This window comes from Triturus cristatus, chromosome 9 (genome assembly GCF_964204655.1).
Source record: "Triturus cristatus chromosome 9, aTriCri1.1, whole genome shotgun sequence".
NCBI lineage: Eukaryota > Metazoa > Chordata > Amphibia > Caudata > Salamandridae > Triturus > Triturus cristatus.
In genome coordinates, this window is record NC_140592.1 from 35,487,176 (window position 1) to 35,501,985 (window position 14,810).

A 14,810-nucleotide genomic window follows, 5' to 3' on the forward strand; every position below is an offset into this window, starting at 1 on the left:
TCGGCGTCCGGCGGGAGCTTCAACGATGCAGACCGGTCAGTTGCTTCTTTGACGCCTGCCAAGCAGGGGAGTCACTCCTTGACCCCAAGGGAGATTTCTTCCGTCTTCTAGTCGTGATAGAAAGTTGAAGGTCCAGGATATATGATGCAGAGTTCCGTCCAGGGTAATCTAAAGTCCTAGGGACTGGATTCCTATACTTATAGTAAGTTTAGGGGATGGACTAACTCTAAGGCCCCCACCTATGTGTGGGCCTGGAAAGAGGGGTGGTTACACATTTCCTTTGTCCAGTTTCGCGCCAGATCAGGGGGCAGGTAGCCCCTGCAACCGGTTTGAACTGGGCTATGCACAGGGACAGCAAACGTGTCCCCAGTGCAGGACTTCAAAGCACCAGAGAGTGCTCCCGCCCAGCCCCAATACACATCTGCCTGTCTGGGGAGGTGGTTACACTGGGGCGGTGGTTACACTGGGGCAGGAAACCTATTGTCCAGGCCTCCCCTGCTGGAGTTTCGGTCAGCAGCAGGAGGCCAGACCCGTGTCTGTGGCAGAGGCATCCATTTTGTTGTGATGCCAGGGCTCAGGAAAGTCCTACCGGGTTTAGCCAGTGTGAACATGTCTATCCCTCTAGAAGGGTGGAATGCTACCCCTGCCGCCAGAACTGGCGGGGGGAGGGGGGGGGGGGGTAGTATTCCAAAGCATTTGACACCAAACACGACATGTTTTGATGCAGCCATTCCAAAGTTAACATTTACCGCGAGTATGATATAATATAGTATAATGCACTTAAGAGTATATGGTATGGCTGTATCACAGAACAGCCATAAAGAAGTATTTCCGAAAGCTGCAGAGGGGCTCAGCTCATGCTTGGGCACCCTCTCACATAAAACCAAGTACTCTGCCTTCAGGATTGTCAAGGCCTGCCATAGAAGTGGCTTATAGGTTTATATGGGTCTGTATATATGTGTGGATATAGGTAGCCTATACCACTGTAAGGGGTGCAAGCACACCCTTACCAGGCTGCAGTAGCAGACCTGTGGTGCCATTTTGGAGGGCTTCCCAGGGGTGGCATAATATATGCTGCAGCCCCTGGTAGGCCTCTGAGGTACCAATGCCCTAGGTACATAGTATACCATATACTAGGGGCTTATAAGGCACTCCAGAATCCAATTAGATATGTACCTAATGTACATGGAAACCATTTTAGAGAGGAAGCAGCTAGTCTGTGGTCCTGATTAGCAGGGCCACAGCCAGACTAAGGTCGAAAAACAGTGAAACACCAGCAAAAAGTGGGGGTACCCATGTGAAGCAGATAATGCTGAATCTGGTAGAGACTATATCTAGTTGCAAATTCCTTACCGACGCTCTCGTCCTCCCAACTCTGCAAGTCAATTAATCAGTAGGGAACACTCTCTTAAGGGTCCTAGTTCATCATACGAGTGGTCATTGTGGCTCCCCGCTCCTGGCATAGAAATTCGTGAGTAACTGACGTCCGTGAGCCGATGTGGCACCTATATAAATACCGTGCATGTCACTTCCGGCGCAGACAATGATGCACCGAGCTGAACAACACCAACTTCCTGCGTGCAGGAGTACTGCTCGAAAATGTTCCGGATCCGTTCTGATGCCTGGGAATATTCTAAGGTGAGGAATCTGCAGCTAGATCGAGTTTCTTCCAGATAGGACGTTTATCAAAGACAAGTAACTTGTTCTTAAACAGTTTCTTTCTTTCCCAGTTATTCTGAGATTTTGCAATGCTGATGTTTCAGAGCCCTCAATGGTTTTGTTTCTCTCGATTGGATACTAGAAATTGGTAGTGGGTTTTCTACTGGTTATGCTAGAGGACAGTAGAGCTGTTGAGTATGTTTTTCTGTCTTTTTTCCTTGTCTTAGCCTTTGAAGGATTAAAAAAATGTTTTTGCTATCTTTCATCATGATAGTTGTAGGAAGCTGGCTCTCTATATAGTGCACCAAAATGAGGTACCCTGTGCAGCGAGTCCAGGTGACCCTTAATAGTTTACAGGGCTTAAAATAATAATTTAAAATGCGCTCTTTTTTGTGGTAGTGTGAGAGCGCAGTTTAGGCTATCAGAGGATAGTGTTAAGCATTTATTGTTTATTGCACACACAGTCAGTAAGCCAGACACACTCAATAAAGAAATCTGACACCAATTTATAAAAATACCACAGGTTTTTAAATGAATTTAGACATCAAGATTATCATAATCGGGTAAGTACTTTTCAAGTTATCAGTTTTTAAGTCACAATAAAATACACTTATACTGTGGACTTCAAGCGGTAATGTTATCCTATGGAGAAAAACATATACTGCATTCGGGCACTTGTCAGCGTCTTACATGACTGTTCTAGACTTAATGTAAGTATGGGGTAGGATCCAAGGAACACCAACAGGCCACCTCAGTCGGCTCTGGGGCATCCAGTTGCAGAAGTGGTTTTCTGTGTTGGGTGCCCCATTTAAGTCAATTGAGAACGGTTCTGGGGAAAAGAGGCTGGGACTTGGAGGCCAGTCCCGTTGAACCCACGGGGAGGCTCAGGTCTTGATGGGCTTGGGCATGAAGGGACACAGTCGGTCCACTCAAACTCTGGTTGGGGGGCTCGTGTGCAGTGGTGTTTTGTCTGGCGTCGTCGCGTCGCTTTTGACTCTTGCGGTGCTCGGTTCCTGCAGAACGAAGCTGCAGGCGGCGACTTGGGGACAAGTGTGGCCAAATCCCAGGGTGGGCTCAGTGTTGGCATAGTCACATCCCTCAGACTTGGGCTGTGGGTGCAGGGGTGCTTTGAGGGTTCGGATACGGTTGGTCAGAGACCTACTCTGTCTTGGTGACCTGGTGAAGAGGGGGGAAGAGGACAGCATGCACACTCTTGGTGCTGACCTGGTGGCTCCAGACGTCCCTCCATGTTATGTCTTGCTTGGTGCTTTTGGAGTCTGTACTGGACCACCAACAAGCCTTGGTTGTGGCAACTGCTCCTTTACCCAGTGTATTGGTGCTAGACGGCTCCTTGAAGGCCTGGCATCTCCAAACTTGGCTTGGAGATGTTTCTAACCTCCTGGAGCACAAATACCTTCCCATGCCGCGCTGCTCCTTCGGTAGCTCCAAGGATTAGCAACACGGTGGACAGGCAGATGATTAGCGGTGCTTGCAGATGCAGGGGAGCAGCTCCTTCACTCCAATGGAGTTATTTCCCGTTTGTTGAGATGCTGGGTAGTCCTCCAAGGGTTTGGGGAGGGTGTCCAGCTCTTGTAGAAGTCGGTCCCAACGAGGGTCGAAGTGCAAGCAGTCTGGCGGGGTTTTGTACCAATCTTTGGTGCTTATTCAGTTCTCGCTCTCTTTGGTACTTTTTCTTTCTTCCTAGGTTCCCAGTAGTTGAATCTGATTTCCTCTTGTCAAGGGGCCACCTAAATACTCAATTTAGGGGTGTTAAGGGGAGTGAGGGTAGTAAAATAGGCTACTTACCCCTGGGGTCACTACACCCCCTAAATGACCATTTCCTGTGGAGAGTGGGCATCAACCTGTCTCAGAGTTCTAATTCCACCACATACAAGGTGGTGGAGTTCCTTCTTACGTGTTCATTTCAGGCTGCCCACCCTAGAGGTATGTCCAGCCTGCCAGTGCAACACGTCTCCTGCATAGCTGATTTCCTACCTATCCTGGTGCCAAGTGGGCCTCAGGGAAAGGGGTGGCATCCTCTAGTTCTAGGGGAAGCCAGGCTTGAATATCAAAGGTGGTGTGCTCTTTTAAGTTCCCTGCCGCGACATGCTAATTTACTAGCCTTTGTGCTGAAGGAGGTGTAAACACCTGCCAGAGCAGGCATTGTTTCTGACCTCCTGAGAACTTGGGCTCTCACCCCTAGGGGTTAAAACCTCTACTGTGGTGGCAGGCTGGACAGGACCAGTCAGTCAGCACACTGGAGGATTAGTAGGGTTCAGGGGGTACCTCTAAGGTACCCTCTGGGTGCATGTATTAGTAAATCCATCACTGAAATCAGTGTGGGTGTATTATTATGAGGTGTTTGATACCAAACATCATGTTTCGGTGAAGCCATTATGTCACTGGGTAACTCGTTTGGGCGGGAGCCCAGTCTATACCTTAAGATGGCTTCCCTGTTCACTTGCAATATCTAGTAATCGGACTAGACCTCACAGGGGGAAATCTGCTCCTGCGGATATGTCCTCTCATAAAATATAATGCAACCTGCCTTAGGGCTGAAAGGTCTGCTGTAGGTGTGACTTGCATATATTAAATGCAGTGACTTTGGCAGGCACACAGGCATGTCATCTCATGTTTTAATTCATGGTTTGCACCATGCCACGCAGCCTGCAATTACTGTCTTTGGGGAATTTGTGTGTGGGGTCCCTTAGGGTGGCATAAGGTATGCTGCAGCTCTTAGGGACGCTCTTTTGTACCCAAGCCCTAGGTTCCTTGGGTACAATTTACTAAGGACTTACAGGAGTGCAAAGGTCATTGGCCAATTGTAAATCTATCAGCCATCACTTTGTTTTAAGGAAGGAGCACTGGCACTGATGTCTAGTTAGCAGGCCTCAGTGCACTGTAAGAGTCGAAAATCAGCATCCAGTTGCTAAAAAGGGGGGGAGTGGGGGGGTCAACTGCAAGACCGGTTTCCTACAAAAGTTTAGTCTGTGTATTTATTCTATATTTTGTGTGAATTGAAAGGCCTTTTGACTAAGGCACGTCTCTTTTCTTTACACTTATTTAAACATTGCAATGTTTCTTCTTGGCATTTAGAGACATTCCAAACCATTACATGAGTACTCATGCTCTCCTACATTGGCACACATAGCTTAAACTCACCCACCTGAAAGCTGCCTTTAGCGCCTTATGTCCAGCCAAAGAACATTTGACTCATCTTCACATATCTTCAATGGCTCCCTCTGCTAGCACACTTCAAAACTAAAACCAGCTGTTTGTCTTGTAGACAAGCTTGAGCCTCATGTAGCCCAAGAGCTACCCACAGTCTGAAGACCTCCTTGTCTATTTGCCAATTCAGACAAATAATAAATCTGACAAGCTCTTTTCTAACATGTTTGGAGCCTCAACCTGCATGGATGTGTCTCATCCCCTAAGCGCTGGCCTGGTCTCTCTCGTTTTAGACGGATCTACTTAGGACTCCTTTCCTCCACCCCTTAGTAGATACCCCTTCTTATGGATACATCTGCCAGTGGATTCCTCACCTTGTGAATATCCCCTGCGCCAGCAACATTCGGAAACTTTTGTAGCAGTCCACGCCGATGAGGTCGAAGACGACGTCACAGAGACACGGCTCCGCTGACGTCACCGGCTCCACAAGAAGACCTCGTCGGCGTGATGACGTCAGCTCCCTTTTTTCCGCGCCATTGACGCCAACGGATTTCGGGAATCTCTATCTGTAGCTTCACTATTACTTTGTTTCTCTACTGGATTTCTCTGTTCCTTTTTTCGAAGAAATGTCGACAAAGAAATCGGGCTTCAAGCCCTGTCGTGAATGTGGAAAACATATGTCGATCACTGATCCACATGACGACTGTGTATGGTGTTTATCATCTGATCATGATATGGATGGATGCTCTTGCTGTCACAAGATGAGCTCCAAGGCTCTCAAGGAAAGGGAGGCGAAACTCTTCATCGCAAGGATGAAAAAGGAGAAGAGAGGAAGAAGGAAGTCGAGAACGAGGTCGAGGTCACGATCGAGGTTGGCGTCGAAGTAGACTTCGGGGCATGCTTCAAGATCCAAGAAGCACAAAAAGAAGAGGAGGCATTCTTCTCGACGTCACTCTGACAAGAGTTCGGCTCCGAAGTCGAAGTCACCTGCTCGACGCCGTAAGGACTCTGTGTCTCCTTCACCCGTTCCGGATTCGCTTACTGGTCCTTCTTCTCCAGTGGCTTCACCGGCTCCGGTTCCATCTCCGGCCCCGGGTTTGTCTCCGGCTCCGGGTTCGGCTCCGTCTCCGGTGGAGGAGCTTTAAGCACCGGGTGAGCCTGTGACGCCTCTAATTCCACCGTCGGCTGGCCCGAGTCCGGTGTTGCCTGATCAGTACCCTGCGTTCCCTGGACCAGGTCAGGACCCCTCGCATTATTTAAATGGTATGTACGGGGTATTTTCGAGAGCCATGTACACCACTGGTGCACCTTCTGGTCTGATGGGTCCAATGGCCTTTAATTTGGGGGTGCCTCAAGTATATCCACAGGCCCCTTTCATGCCATTTTTTCCGACGACGCCGTCTTGGCATCTACCGGCGCCGAGGACATCGACGCCGCTCCCTTCTTCACCGGCGCCGGCTCGACCTCGTTCGACGCCGGCTGCTCCTGTGGATCCACGTTCGACGCCGGCACTGGCGCCGTCGGATTCGAACACGGCGCCGCCGACGCCGTTTGTACGAATCCGGTCCAGGAGGGAAGCTCAAAGGGTGCTTGATAAGCGAAGGTACCTTTTGGAAGAAGCAGAAGAAGGAGAGCTGGTGGAGTCTGACGAAGTTTTTGAGGAGCTTAAAGAGGCTAGTGGATTGGATTTGTCTCCTGAGTGGGAAATTACTCCACCTTCCGATGAACCCTCGAAGGATGTGGCTCCATATCATGCAGTCATTAGGAAGGCAGCAGAACTGTTAGATCTTCAGTTGCCTACTACTGAATTCAAATCAAATATTCTGACAGAAGTACTGCATTCTCCTACTACAGTTTCAGAGCCGTTATTGCCTTTTAATGAGGCCATTATAGACCCTGTGTAGGAGGTGTGGCGTAAGCCTTTTTCTGCTCCCGCAGTCTCTAAGACGGTTGCTAGGAGGTATAGGGCAGCTCCAGGGGACCCTGAGTTCTTAACATCACATCCGTCACCTGAGAGCCTGGTGGTTCAGGCTGCTTGTTCAGGAAAATCTAAGGGTGCTTTTCCTCAGGTTCCGGGGGACAGAGAGGCTAAGAAAGCTGGACCTGTCGGCCAAAAAGGTCTTCATCGGCCAGCATGGCACTAAAATCAACAAATGCCACTTGCCTTTTGGGACGCTATATTCATGCGCTCATGGACTCTGCTAAGAAACTGGCACCAAAACTATCTGAGGAGGATAGGGTTGGTTTTAATGAGGTCTTGACGGATGCCCAGGCAGCGGCACGCCAGGTGATCCAAAGTGGGCTGGACACGGCGGATTCAGTGGCAAGAGTCGTGGGGTCTTCTGTTGCCACTAGGAGGGGTGCGTGGCTGAAGTCTTCTGAGTTTTCCCCGGATGTACAGTCAACACTGTTGGACTTGCCATTTGATGGCTCTGGTTTATTTGGCAAAAAGGCAGATGCTGCTCTGGAACGTTTTAAGGAGAGCAAGGCTACGGCTAATTCGTTGGGCCTTCAATCCCAGTCAAGGAGATCATTTAAAAGATACAGGGGTTTCGGAAGGGCAACCTTTCGTTCCTACAGGCAGACGCAACAGCAGCAAGGCTCTCTGTATAAGGGATACAGAGGCAGAATCAGGGGTCGCACACGTGGCCATCAGCTCTCCTCTTCCTCTTCCCCTCCCACCACCGCAAAGCAGCCCTAGATCCGCCATTCTGGATCATGCTGGTCCTGTGGGGGGCCGGCTTACCCATTTTCTACAAGATTGGGAATCTGTTACTACAGATCTTTGGGTTCTAGATCTTGTAGAAAATGGGTACGCCCTTCCCTTTCGGGAATTCCCTCCAAATTACCCTCCTTGTCAAGGGGCTTGCTCAGAGAACCACCGTCTTCTCCTACAGGAGGAAGTCCTGAAGTTGCTACAGAAAGGTGCGATAGAGGTGGTTCCAGAGCAGGAGAGGGGTCAGGGATGCTACTCCCGGTATTTCCTGATTCCGAAAAAGGACGGCAGATTGCGTCCGATATTGGACCTCAGGATCTTGAATCTTTATCTGAAGCAAGAGAAGTTCAAAATGCTCACCCTTGCGCAGGTTCTTCAAGCACTGAATCGGGAGGACTGGATGGTGTCGATCGACTTGCAGGATGCGTATTTCCACATCCCCATCCTGAAGTCGCACAGGAAGTATCTCCGGTTTACGGTAGGATCGCAACATTATCAGTTTGCGGTCCTTCCGTTTGGTCTTACTACTGCACCCCGAGTCTTCACGAAGGTGATGGCAGTGGTGGCAGCCCATCTCAAAAGGTCGGGATTTCCGTTTTCCCCTATCTGGACGACTGGCTGATAAAAGCGGAGTCGCCAGAGAAGGTGCTACATCATCTGCAGGATGCAACTCCGCTGTTGTTCAAATTGGGTTTCTCGATAAACGTGCCCAAATCTCACCTGGTGCCCTCTCAGCGCAACCTCTTCATAGGTGCGGTACTGGACACTACTGTATGTCGAGCATTCCCTCCTCCTCCTCAAAGGATTCTCGACATACAGGAAATGATTCCTTTATTTTGCAATGGAGCGGTCGTTCCAGTCCTGAAGGTCCTTCGCCTGCTCGGTCTGTTTGCTTCCTGCATCCTGTTGGTCAACCATGCCCGCTGGCACATGAGGGCGCTCCAGTGGTGCCTCCGCAGGCAGTGGTATCAGCACAAAGGAGATCTCAGGGAGTCTGTGAGGATCTCCAGAGAAGCTGCGGCGGATCTGTCTTGGTGGAGCGTGGAGGGCAATCTGTCCCAAGGAAAGCCCTTCCATCTTCCTCCATCGGTGGCCACAGTGATAACGGATGCATCCACTTTAGGGTGGGGTGCGCATCTGGGGGATCTGGAGATCAAAGGTCTTTGGTCTCCAGAGGAAAGGTTGCTTCACATCAACCTTCTGGAAATGAGGGCGATTCGTTTGGCACTCAAGGCCTTCCTCCCTTCGCGGTCAGTCTGTTCAAGTCCTAACGGACAACACTACCGCGATGTGGTATGTCAACATGCAGGGAGGAGTGGGGTCTCTTTGTCTCTGCAGAGCGGCTCTGCGTCTATGGTCCTGGGCTCAGGACCATCAGATTTGTCTGATGGCAAATCATCTGGCCGGGGTGCTGAATGTACGTGCGGACAGTCTCAGTCGGCAGTTCTCCGCCGACCACGAGTGGAGGCTCCATCCGGCGGTGGTTCGTCACGTTTTTCGGATGTGGGGGACTCCTCGGATTGATCTATTCGCCACCTGCGAGAACGCGCACTGCCCGTCATTCTGCAGTCTCCAGTTTCCGATGCAGGGGGCATTAGGGGACGCGTTTCAGTTGAGTTGGGGCTCATGACTCCTTTATGCGTTTTCTCCCATACCCTTGATTCCTCGGGTTCTGAGGAAGATTCGCCAAGACCGGGCCCAAGTCATATTGATTGCCCCGGATTGGCCAAGAAGGGTGTGGTACACAGATCTTCTCCACCTCTCCTCGTGCCCTCCGCTCCGTCTCCCTCTGAGGGCAGACCTCCTTTCGCAGTCGGAGGGGCAGGTTCTACACCCCCACCTCCAGAGCTTACACCTTCATGCCCGGAGATTGAACGGGGCAACCTGAGTTCCTTCTCTCTCCCACCTGATGTGGTAGATGTAATTTTTTTCTGCCAGACGTCATTCCACCAAATCTATCTATTCTTATAGGTGGTCTAAATTTGTACTCTGGTGTGGAGAGAAGCCAATTGATCCTTTGAAGGCTTGTTTATCTGACATTCTGCAGTTTGCCCTTTCTCCTGCTCAGCAAGGCTTTGCTGTGAACACTGTAAAGGGATACTTATCGGCTTTGTCGGCTTTCCTCTGTTTGCTGGATCAGCCGTCATTATTCAAATCATCTATTGTTCTACGATTTCTCAAGGGCCTCACAAACAGGTTTCCTCCTACTCCCTTTATTGTGCCTCAATGGGACTTAAACCTTGTCTTGACTTATCTTATGGGTTCTCCTTTCGAGCCCTTACACAAGTGCCCCTTGAGATTGTTGTCTTTTAAGACGTTTTTTCTCATTGCAATCACCTCGGCAAGGAGGGTAAGTGAGCTTCAAGCTCTAAGTTCAAAACCCCCGTTTTTGACCATTCATGCTGAAAGAATGGTACTCAGGACCAGGGCTGCATTTCTGCCTAAGGTGGTAACTCCCTTCCATCTGGGTCAGTCCATTACCCTTCCTTCCTTCTATCCTCCCCCTCACTCTTCCAAGGAGGAGGAGAGACTTCACCGCTTGGACCCTAAGAGGGCGGTGAGCTTCTACCTGGACAGGACAAAAGACTTCAGAGTTGATGACCAGCTCTTCATGGGCTTTGTTGGCTGCAGGAAAGGCAGAGTGGTGCACAAGCGCACCCTTTCCAGATGGATTGTCTTGTGCATCAAGATATGCTACTCTTTGGCTGGTAAGGAACCTCCAGAGGGTATAAGAGCTCATTCCACTAGAGCTAAGTCTTCCACTTCTGCTTTGTCTAGGGGTGTTCCTGTGGAGGACATTTGTAGGGCGGCAACTTGGGCCTCCCTCCACACTTTCGCAAAACATTATTGCTTAGACACTGAGGTGAGGAGGAACGGACACTTTGCTCGTTCCGTTCTTCAGGACTTTCTGGTATAGAAGGGTGGACACCCTCCTCTGGGAGTGGGACTGCTGTGGGAATCTATTCACAAGGTGAGGAATCCACTGGCAGATGTATTCATCAGAAGAACAAGTTACTTACCTTCGGTAACGCTTTTTCTGGTGGATACAGTATCTGCCTGTGGATTCCTCACTGACCCACCCGCCTCCCCGTTGTCCACCCTTGTATACCTTAAGTATATGATTGTGTTGCAAAATGTATTTGTTACTATCAGAGGCAGTGTGTTATCTCTTTTGCCTTTCTGTTTATTTTTTCCACACTATGTGTGTTGCTTGTATATTATGTACTGTGTATATATTGCTGTCAGTCCGTCCGTGTGCCTCGAAGGCACGGGAAAAAGGGCGGAACTGACGTCATCACGCCGACGAGGTCTTCTTATGGAGCCGGTGACGTCAGCGGAGTCACGTGCGGAGCCGTGTCTCTGTGACGTCGTCTTCGACCTCATCGGCGTGGACTGCTACAAAAGTTTCCGAATGTTGCTGGCGCAGGGGATATTCACAAGGTGAGGAATCCACAGGCAGATACTGTATCCACCAGAAAAAATGTTACCGAAGGTAAGTAACTTGTTCTTTAGTATTTAACCTACTCATACCCACACTTCAATCGATCCAAGAATACAAAATAGCAAATGTAAATGTTGTAACCCTCTACAAACCTGCTATGCAGAATAATTAAGTTGTAAACTCAATAACAATTACAAGGTCATGACCGCTATATGAACCTATAGATGTGTACCATACGTATGACTTTTCTGTGTTTTAACCTTCGATAGTGATGCCCTGCTACGTATGGTCAGGTTTGAGGTTAATAAATGCCCCAAATAAAACGTTTCTGAGCACTTGTTTTGTATCTTTCATTCCTTAATAAGGGTCAGTACTTTTAGGAATCCCACTCTGCTTTGATGGAGTATGCGTCCGTATTGCAAGGAGTACGTTGGGAGTGATCCCATCTTAATTTCCCATCTTTTCTGGTTGTGTTTGTAGGCACTTTCTTTTTGGCTTTCTCTTGCCTTGTTTCCCCCTTTGTAGGCCTGTTTGTGTATTTCTTGCCCCCTTCATCTCATTTGCTTCCCTCTATAATCATGTCTCTTCCAGCCTTATGCACTCTCATTCTTGTGACATAAATCCAGCTGCCTTGGCCACATAAGTGACATTATTCCTAAAGGCCTGGATAAGAAAAAACGTCTACAAGTGAAAGACTGGTACCGTGAATCTATAAAAGATAACAGTGCTAGAAAACTAATGGTACAGTAATTAATTTGTTCCTTTGCAGCATTGAATGTTTCACATATGCCCATACTACAAGCTGTATTTAACACACAATGTTCAGGTGTATTCATTTCCAGAATGGATGTTTCACAGCTGCTTAGTCTTCTTTGTAGTTTGTCTTTGCTGGGATTCGAGTTAGTATTCTTGTAAAAAGTATGCGCTGATCTCCATGTTTCTACATACTGGTGTTTTCTAGAAGATAATTGGCTAAGAGAGGAGTTCTTACCACGTTTTGGGATCAGTGTCTTGCGACTCCACCATATTGAAATGTATCCTTTTTGCCGTCCATCCTACATTGATCAAATGTGTCTTTTATTTGAATTTGGAAGCACAATGAAGATTTTATTTGAATTTCTAAACCCTTTTAGCTCTGGTAAGGTGCCCTTGTGTCCCATGTGTGCAGTACCTGCGGCAATAAAAAAACTTTCCTTGCGCATTAGCTTAGAATAAAAAGTAAACTCAAAACGGATACTCAGTTTCTCCCAGTTGTAGATCTTTAAGATATGTATTTGTGCAGCTGCACTCCGGGTCCTGCAGCTTACGTGGCCCACGTATGAACTCTCAATTAAAGGGTATTTAAGGGATTGCAAAGTAAATGTAGCTCAAATTGCAATGTTAAATGCATTTGGTGAAAATGAAGACCCATGTCACTAGAAATGTGATCATATTTGTAAAGGTTTGTCATATTATTTTTACTTAGGTGATAAAGAATCGTTTTCATCGCTTGTTCCTGCCGTCCCATTCTCTTGATGCCATAAGCCCTGCAGAATTGCTTTTCTGCTTTGAAGTTCTCTCTCCAGACTTGGCAAAGGAACGGGTGGTAGTTTTGCAGGTCCAACAGGTATGCTCTACATGATGCACGTAAGCATTATTGTGTATGGTTCCCGCTACTCACCTGTGACCTTTTAATGCTGGTTGCTTGCCTTTTGATGTATTGTGTATACAGTGATACTCTGTGGGCTCTTTCCATCCATATATCTAATGTGGAGCTGTCTTTTGCTTTGGCCAATTGTTTTTAGTTATGTATATGGTCCTCTATATAGGACTAAGAATTCCCATCAGGCTCTTCACACACTGTGTTGACATCGGGAGACACCTTCCACATTCCTCTTAGAAAAGCACATTCAATAGGATGTCTTGTGTGGTGCTGGCTCTGTGGAAAGTTTGAGGGGAAGTCTACACTACACGCTGCTGTTTCATATCCTTAATGTAATTGTGATTCTGGCAATGTAGCAAATCATACTTGATTTTCAGTATTCGAGCATAATGATAAACACAACGCGAGAGCTGTTTGTTTTGCTTCTTTTCTTTCATAAATAAACACCTTTTACTTTTGTTGCCTACTTTTCCTGACATCCATAGACTTAAAATGGAATAAATCAAATTTTCCTCCTCCAGAGACCACAGGTCCCCAGTGTTCCCATCAGCAAATGTGCATCATGTCAAAAGGTGCAGCTTACTGAGGAGGACAAGCTAAAGCGTTGCACCAGATGTTATCGGGTTGGATACTGCAACCAGTAAGTTTGCTTTTCAACCCAGATTCCTTCCCAGATGTTCATTGTTTGCAGGCTGTATGTTGCAAGTTCTGTCTCTTGTCTTCCTTTGAGGTTAGGAATAAAACTAATTTGTAAGATAAGTGACACATGGAGTCTGTTTCCCAAGTCCACCAGTGTTGTATACAAGTGACTTAACAATTAACTTTCCATTGTTGGCTGAGCGAATCAATTTTGTTTCATGATGAGGTTTCTTGACGGACAGAGATACTGTTTTTGTTCTTTCCCACTTTGTTGATTTAGTGGGCATGTGTTCGGACATATTCCACAGTTAGTAGTATTTCATGGCAGCAAAATAATAATAATATATCTAACATTTTCAGGAACCCCTTCTTCAAATGCTCGCTGGTGCATGGCACAGAAACTTTAGAACATTGCTGCTAGTAATGAATAGCAGTCTCCATTAAAACATCACCTGCCCTGATCACATCCTTTCTGCATTGTAGGATCTTTGTGGCTAACCATAGAATAGTTCCTCACTGCACACGTGGAGACAAAAGCACTTTTCATTGATGCATTGTCCATTTAGTGTCTCACAGGGTGTCTGTGTCCATCTGTCCTTGAGATTCACAACACCTTGTGAAAGCCCATCTGAGGCTAAATACTTTCGTGGAAAAATGCTGATGAATCTTAATGAGCAGTTTCAAGCCTTCATTGCAGCATCTGATGCGCAAGAGAGGTGTGAACCCTTATGAAAGGGAAGAAAAATGATTCTGCCTAATAGGCTTTCATTGAATGGTGAGAAGAAGTATCCTGTCTCTTTAGGAATCCAGGAGCTTCTCCTTCCCATGATTCTCATACTTGCAGGTGCCATTTTTTTTCAAGCTCCACTGAGTAAGATCTCCGAGCACGTGAAGTTTCACACATTTTTTTTAACTTAATTTTGATAGCAAAACATTTTCTTTCTTATTTTTCTCTTCACGTCTTTAACAGCATTCTATTAAGTGAAGTAATTTTTTGCTGTTTACTGACAAATGTACACCTGAGGACAGGCTTCTCTTTTTGAGATGTGTCCCTCCTGTGGGAGGATAAAGTCTGTCTTCGCACCCACCCCTGCTCCCCAGTCTGTGGGATTGGGCTGCTGAGCTACCCTAGGGGGCTGGCTTATAGACTACGTCAGTCTCCTAGCCTGTGCTACAGCAACAGACCTACACTTTTTGGGGTAAAGGAAGTGCTTGTGGCCAAGACCTTGCACACCAGCAGGGGCAATAGTTCCCCATCTCCCTCTCCCCTGTGACTTCTAAGTTGATTTAGTTAGCTAAGTCCTGCCTTTCATTTCCTCTTCACCTGATCTTTTCCTTCTCACCACAGCAACTTTCAAGGGATCACTTGGCAGTCCTGATGAAAGAAGCCAACCGTCCCCTGACGAAGGGTGCCTTAAAGTGGCTGCCGAGGTCAGAAATAAGAGACGTACTACTTTCTAATACCAAAAAAGGACGGCTGCCTCAGGCCTATACATGATTTTCACCGGTTGAAAGCCTTTCTGAGAAAGAGCATGCTCTGCTCT

At 47.6% G+C, this 14,810-nt stretch overlaps 1 protein-coding gene across 9 annotated transcripts in view; it reads left to right on the plus strand.

The window, feature by feature from the left end:
* The window catches only part of USP19 (ubiquitin specific peptidase 19), a 638,025-nt gene that overhangs the window by 398,154 nt on the left and 225,061 nt on the right, over nt 1–14,810 (plus strand). For all 9 annotated transcript variants that reach the window (XM_085624327.1, XM_085624331.1, XM_085624330.1 and 6 more), the window contains 2 exons: nt 12,451–12,591; nt 13,149–13,267. In XM_085624327.1, coding sequence (XP_085480453.1) covers nt 12,451–12,591; nt 13,149–13,267 — 260 coding nt within the window. The remainder of the gene's footprint in view (nt 1–12,450; nt 12,592–13,148; nt 13,268–14,810) is intronic.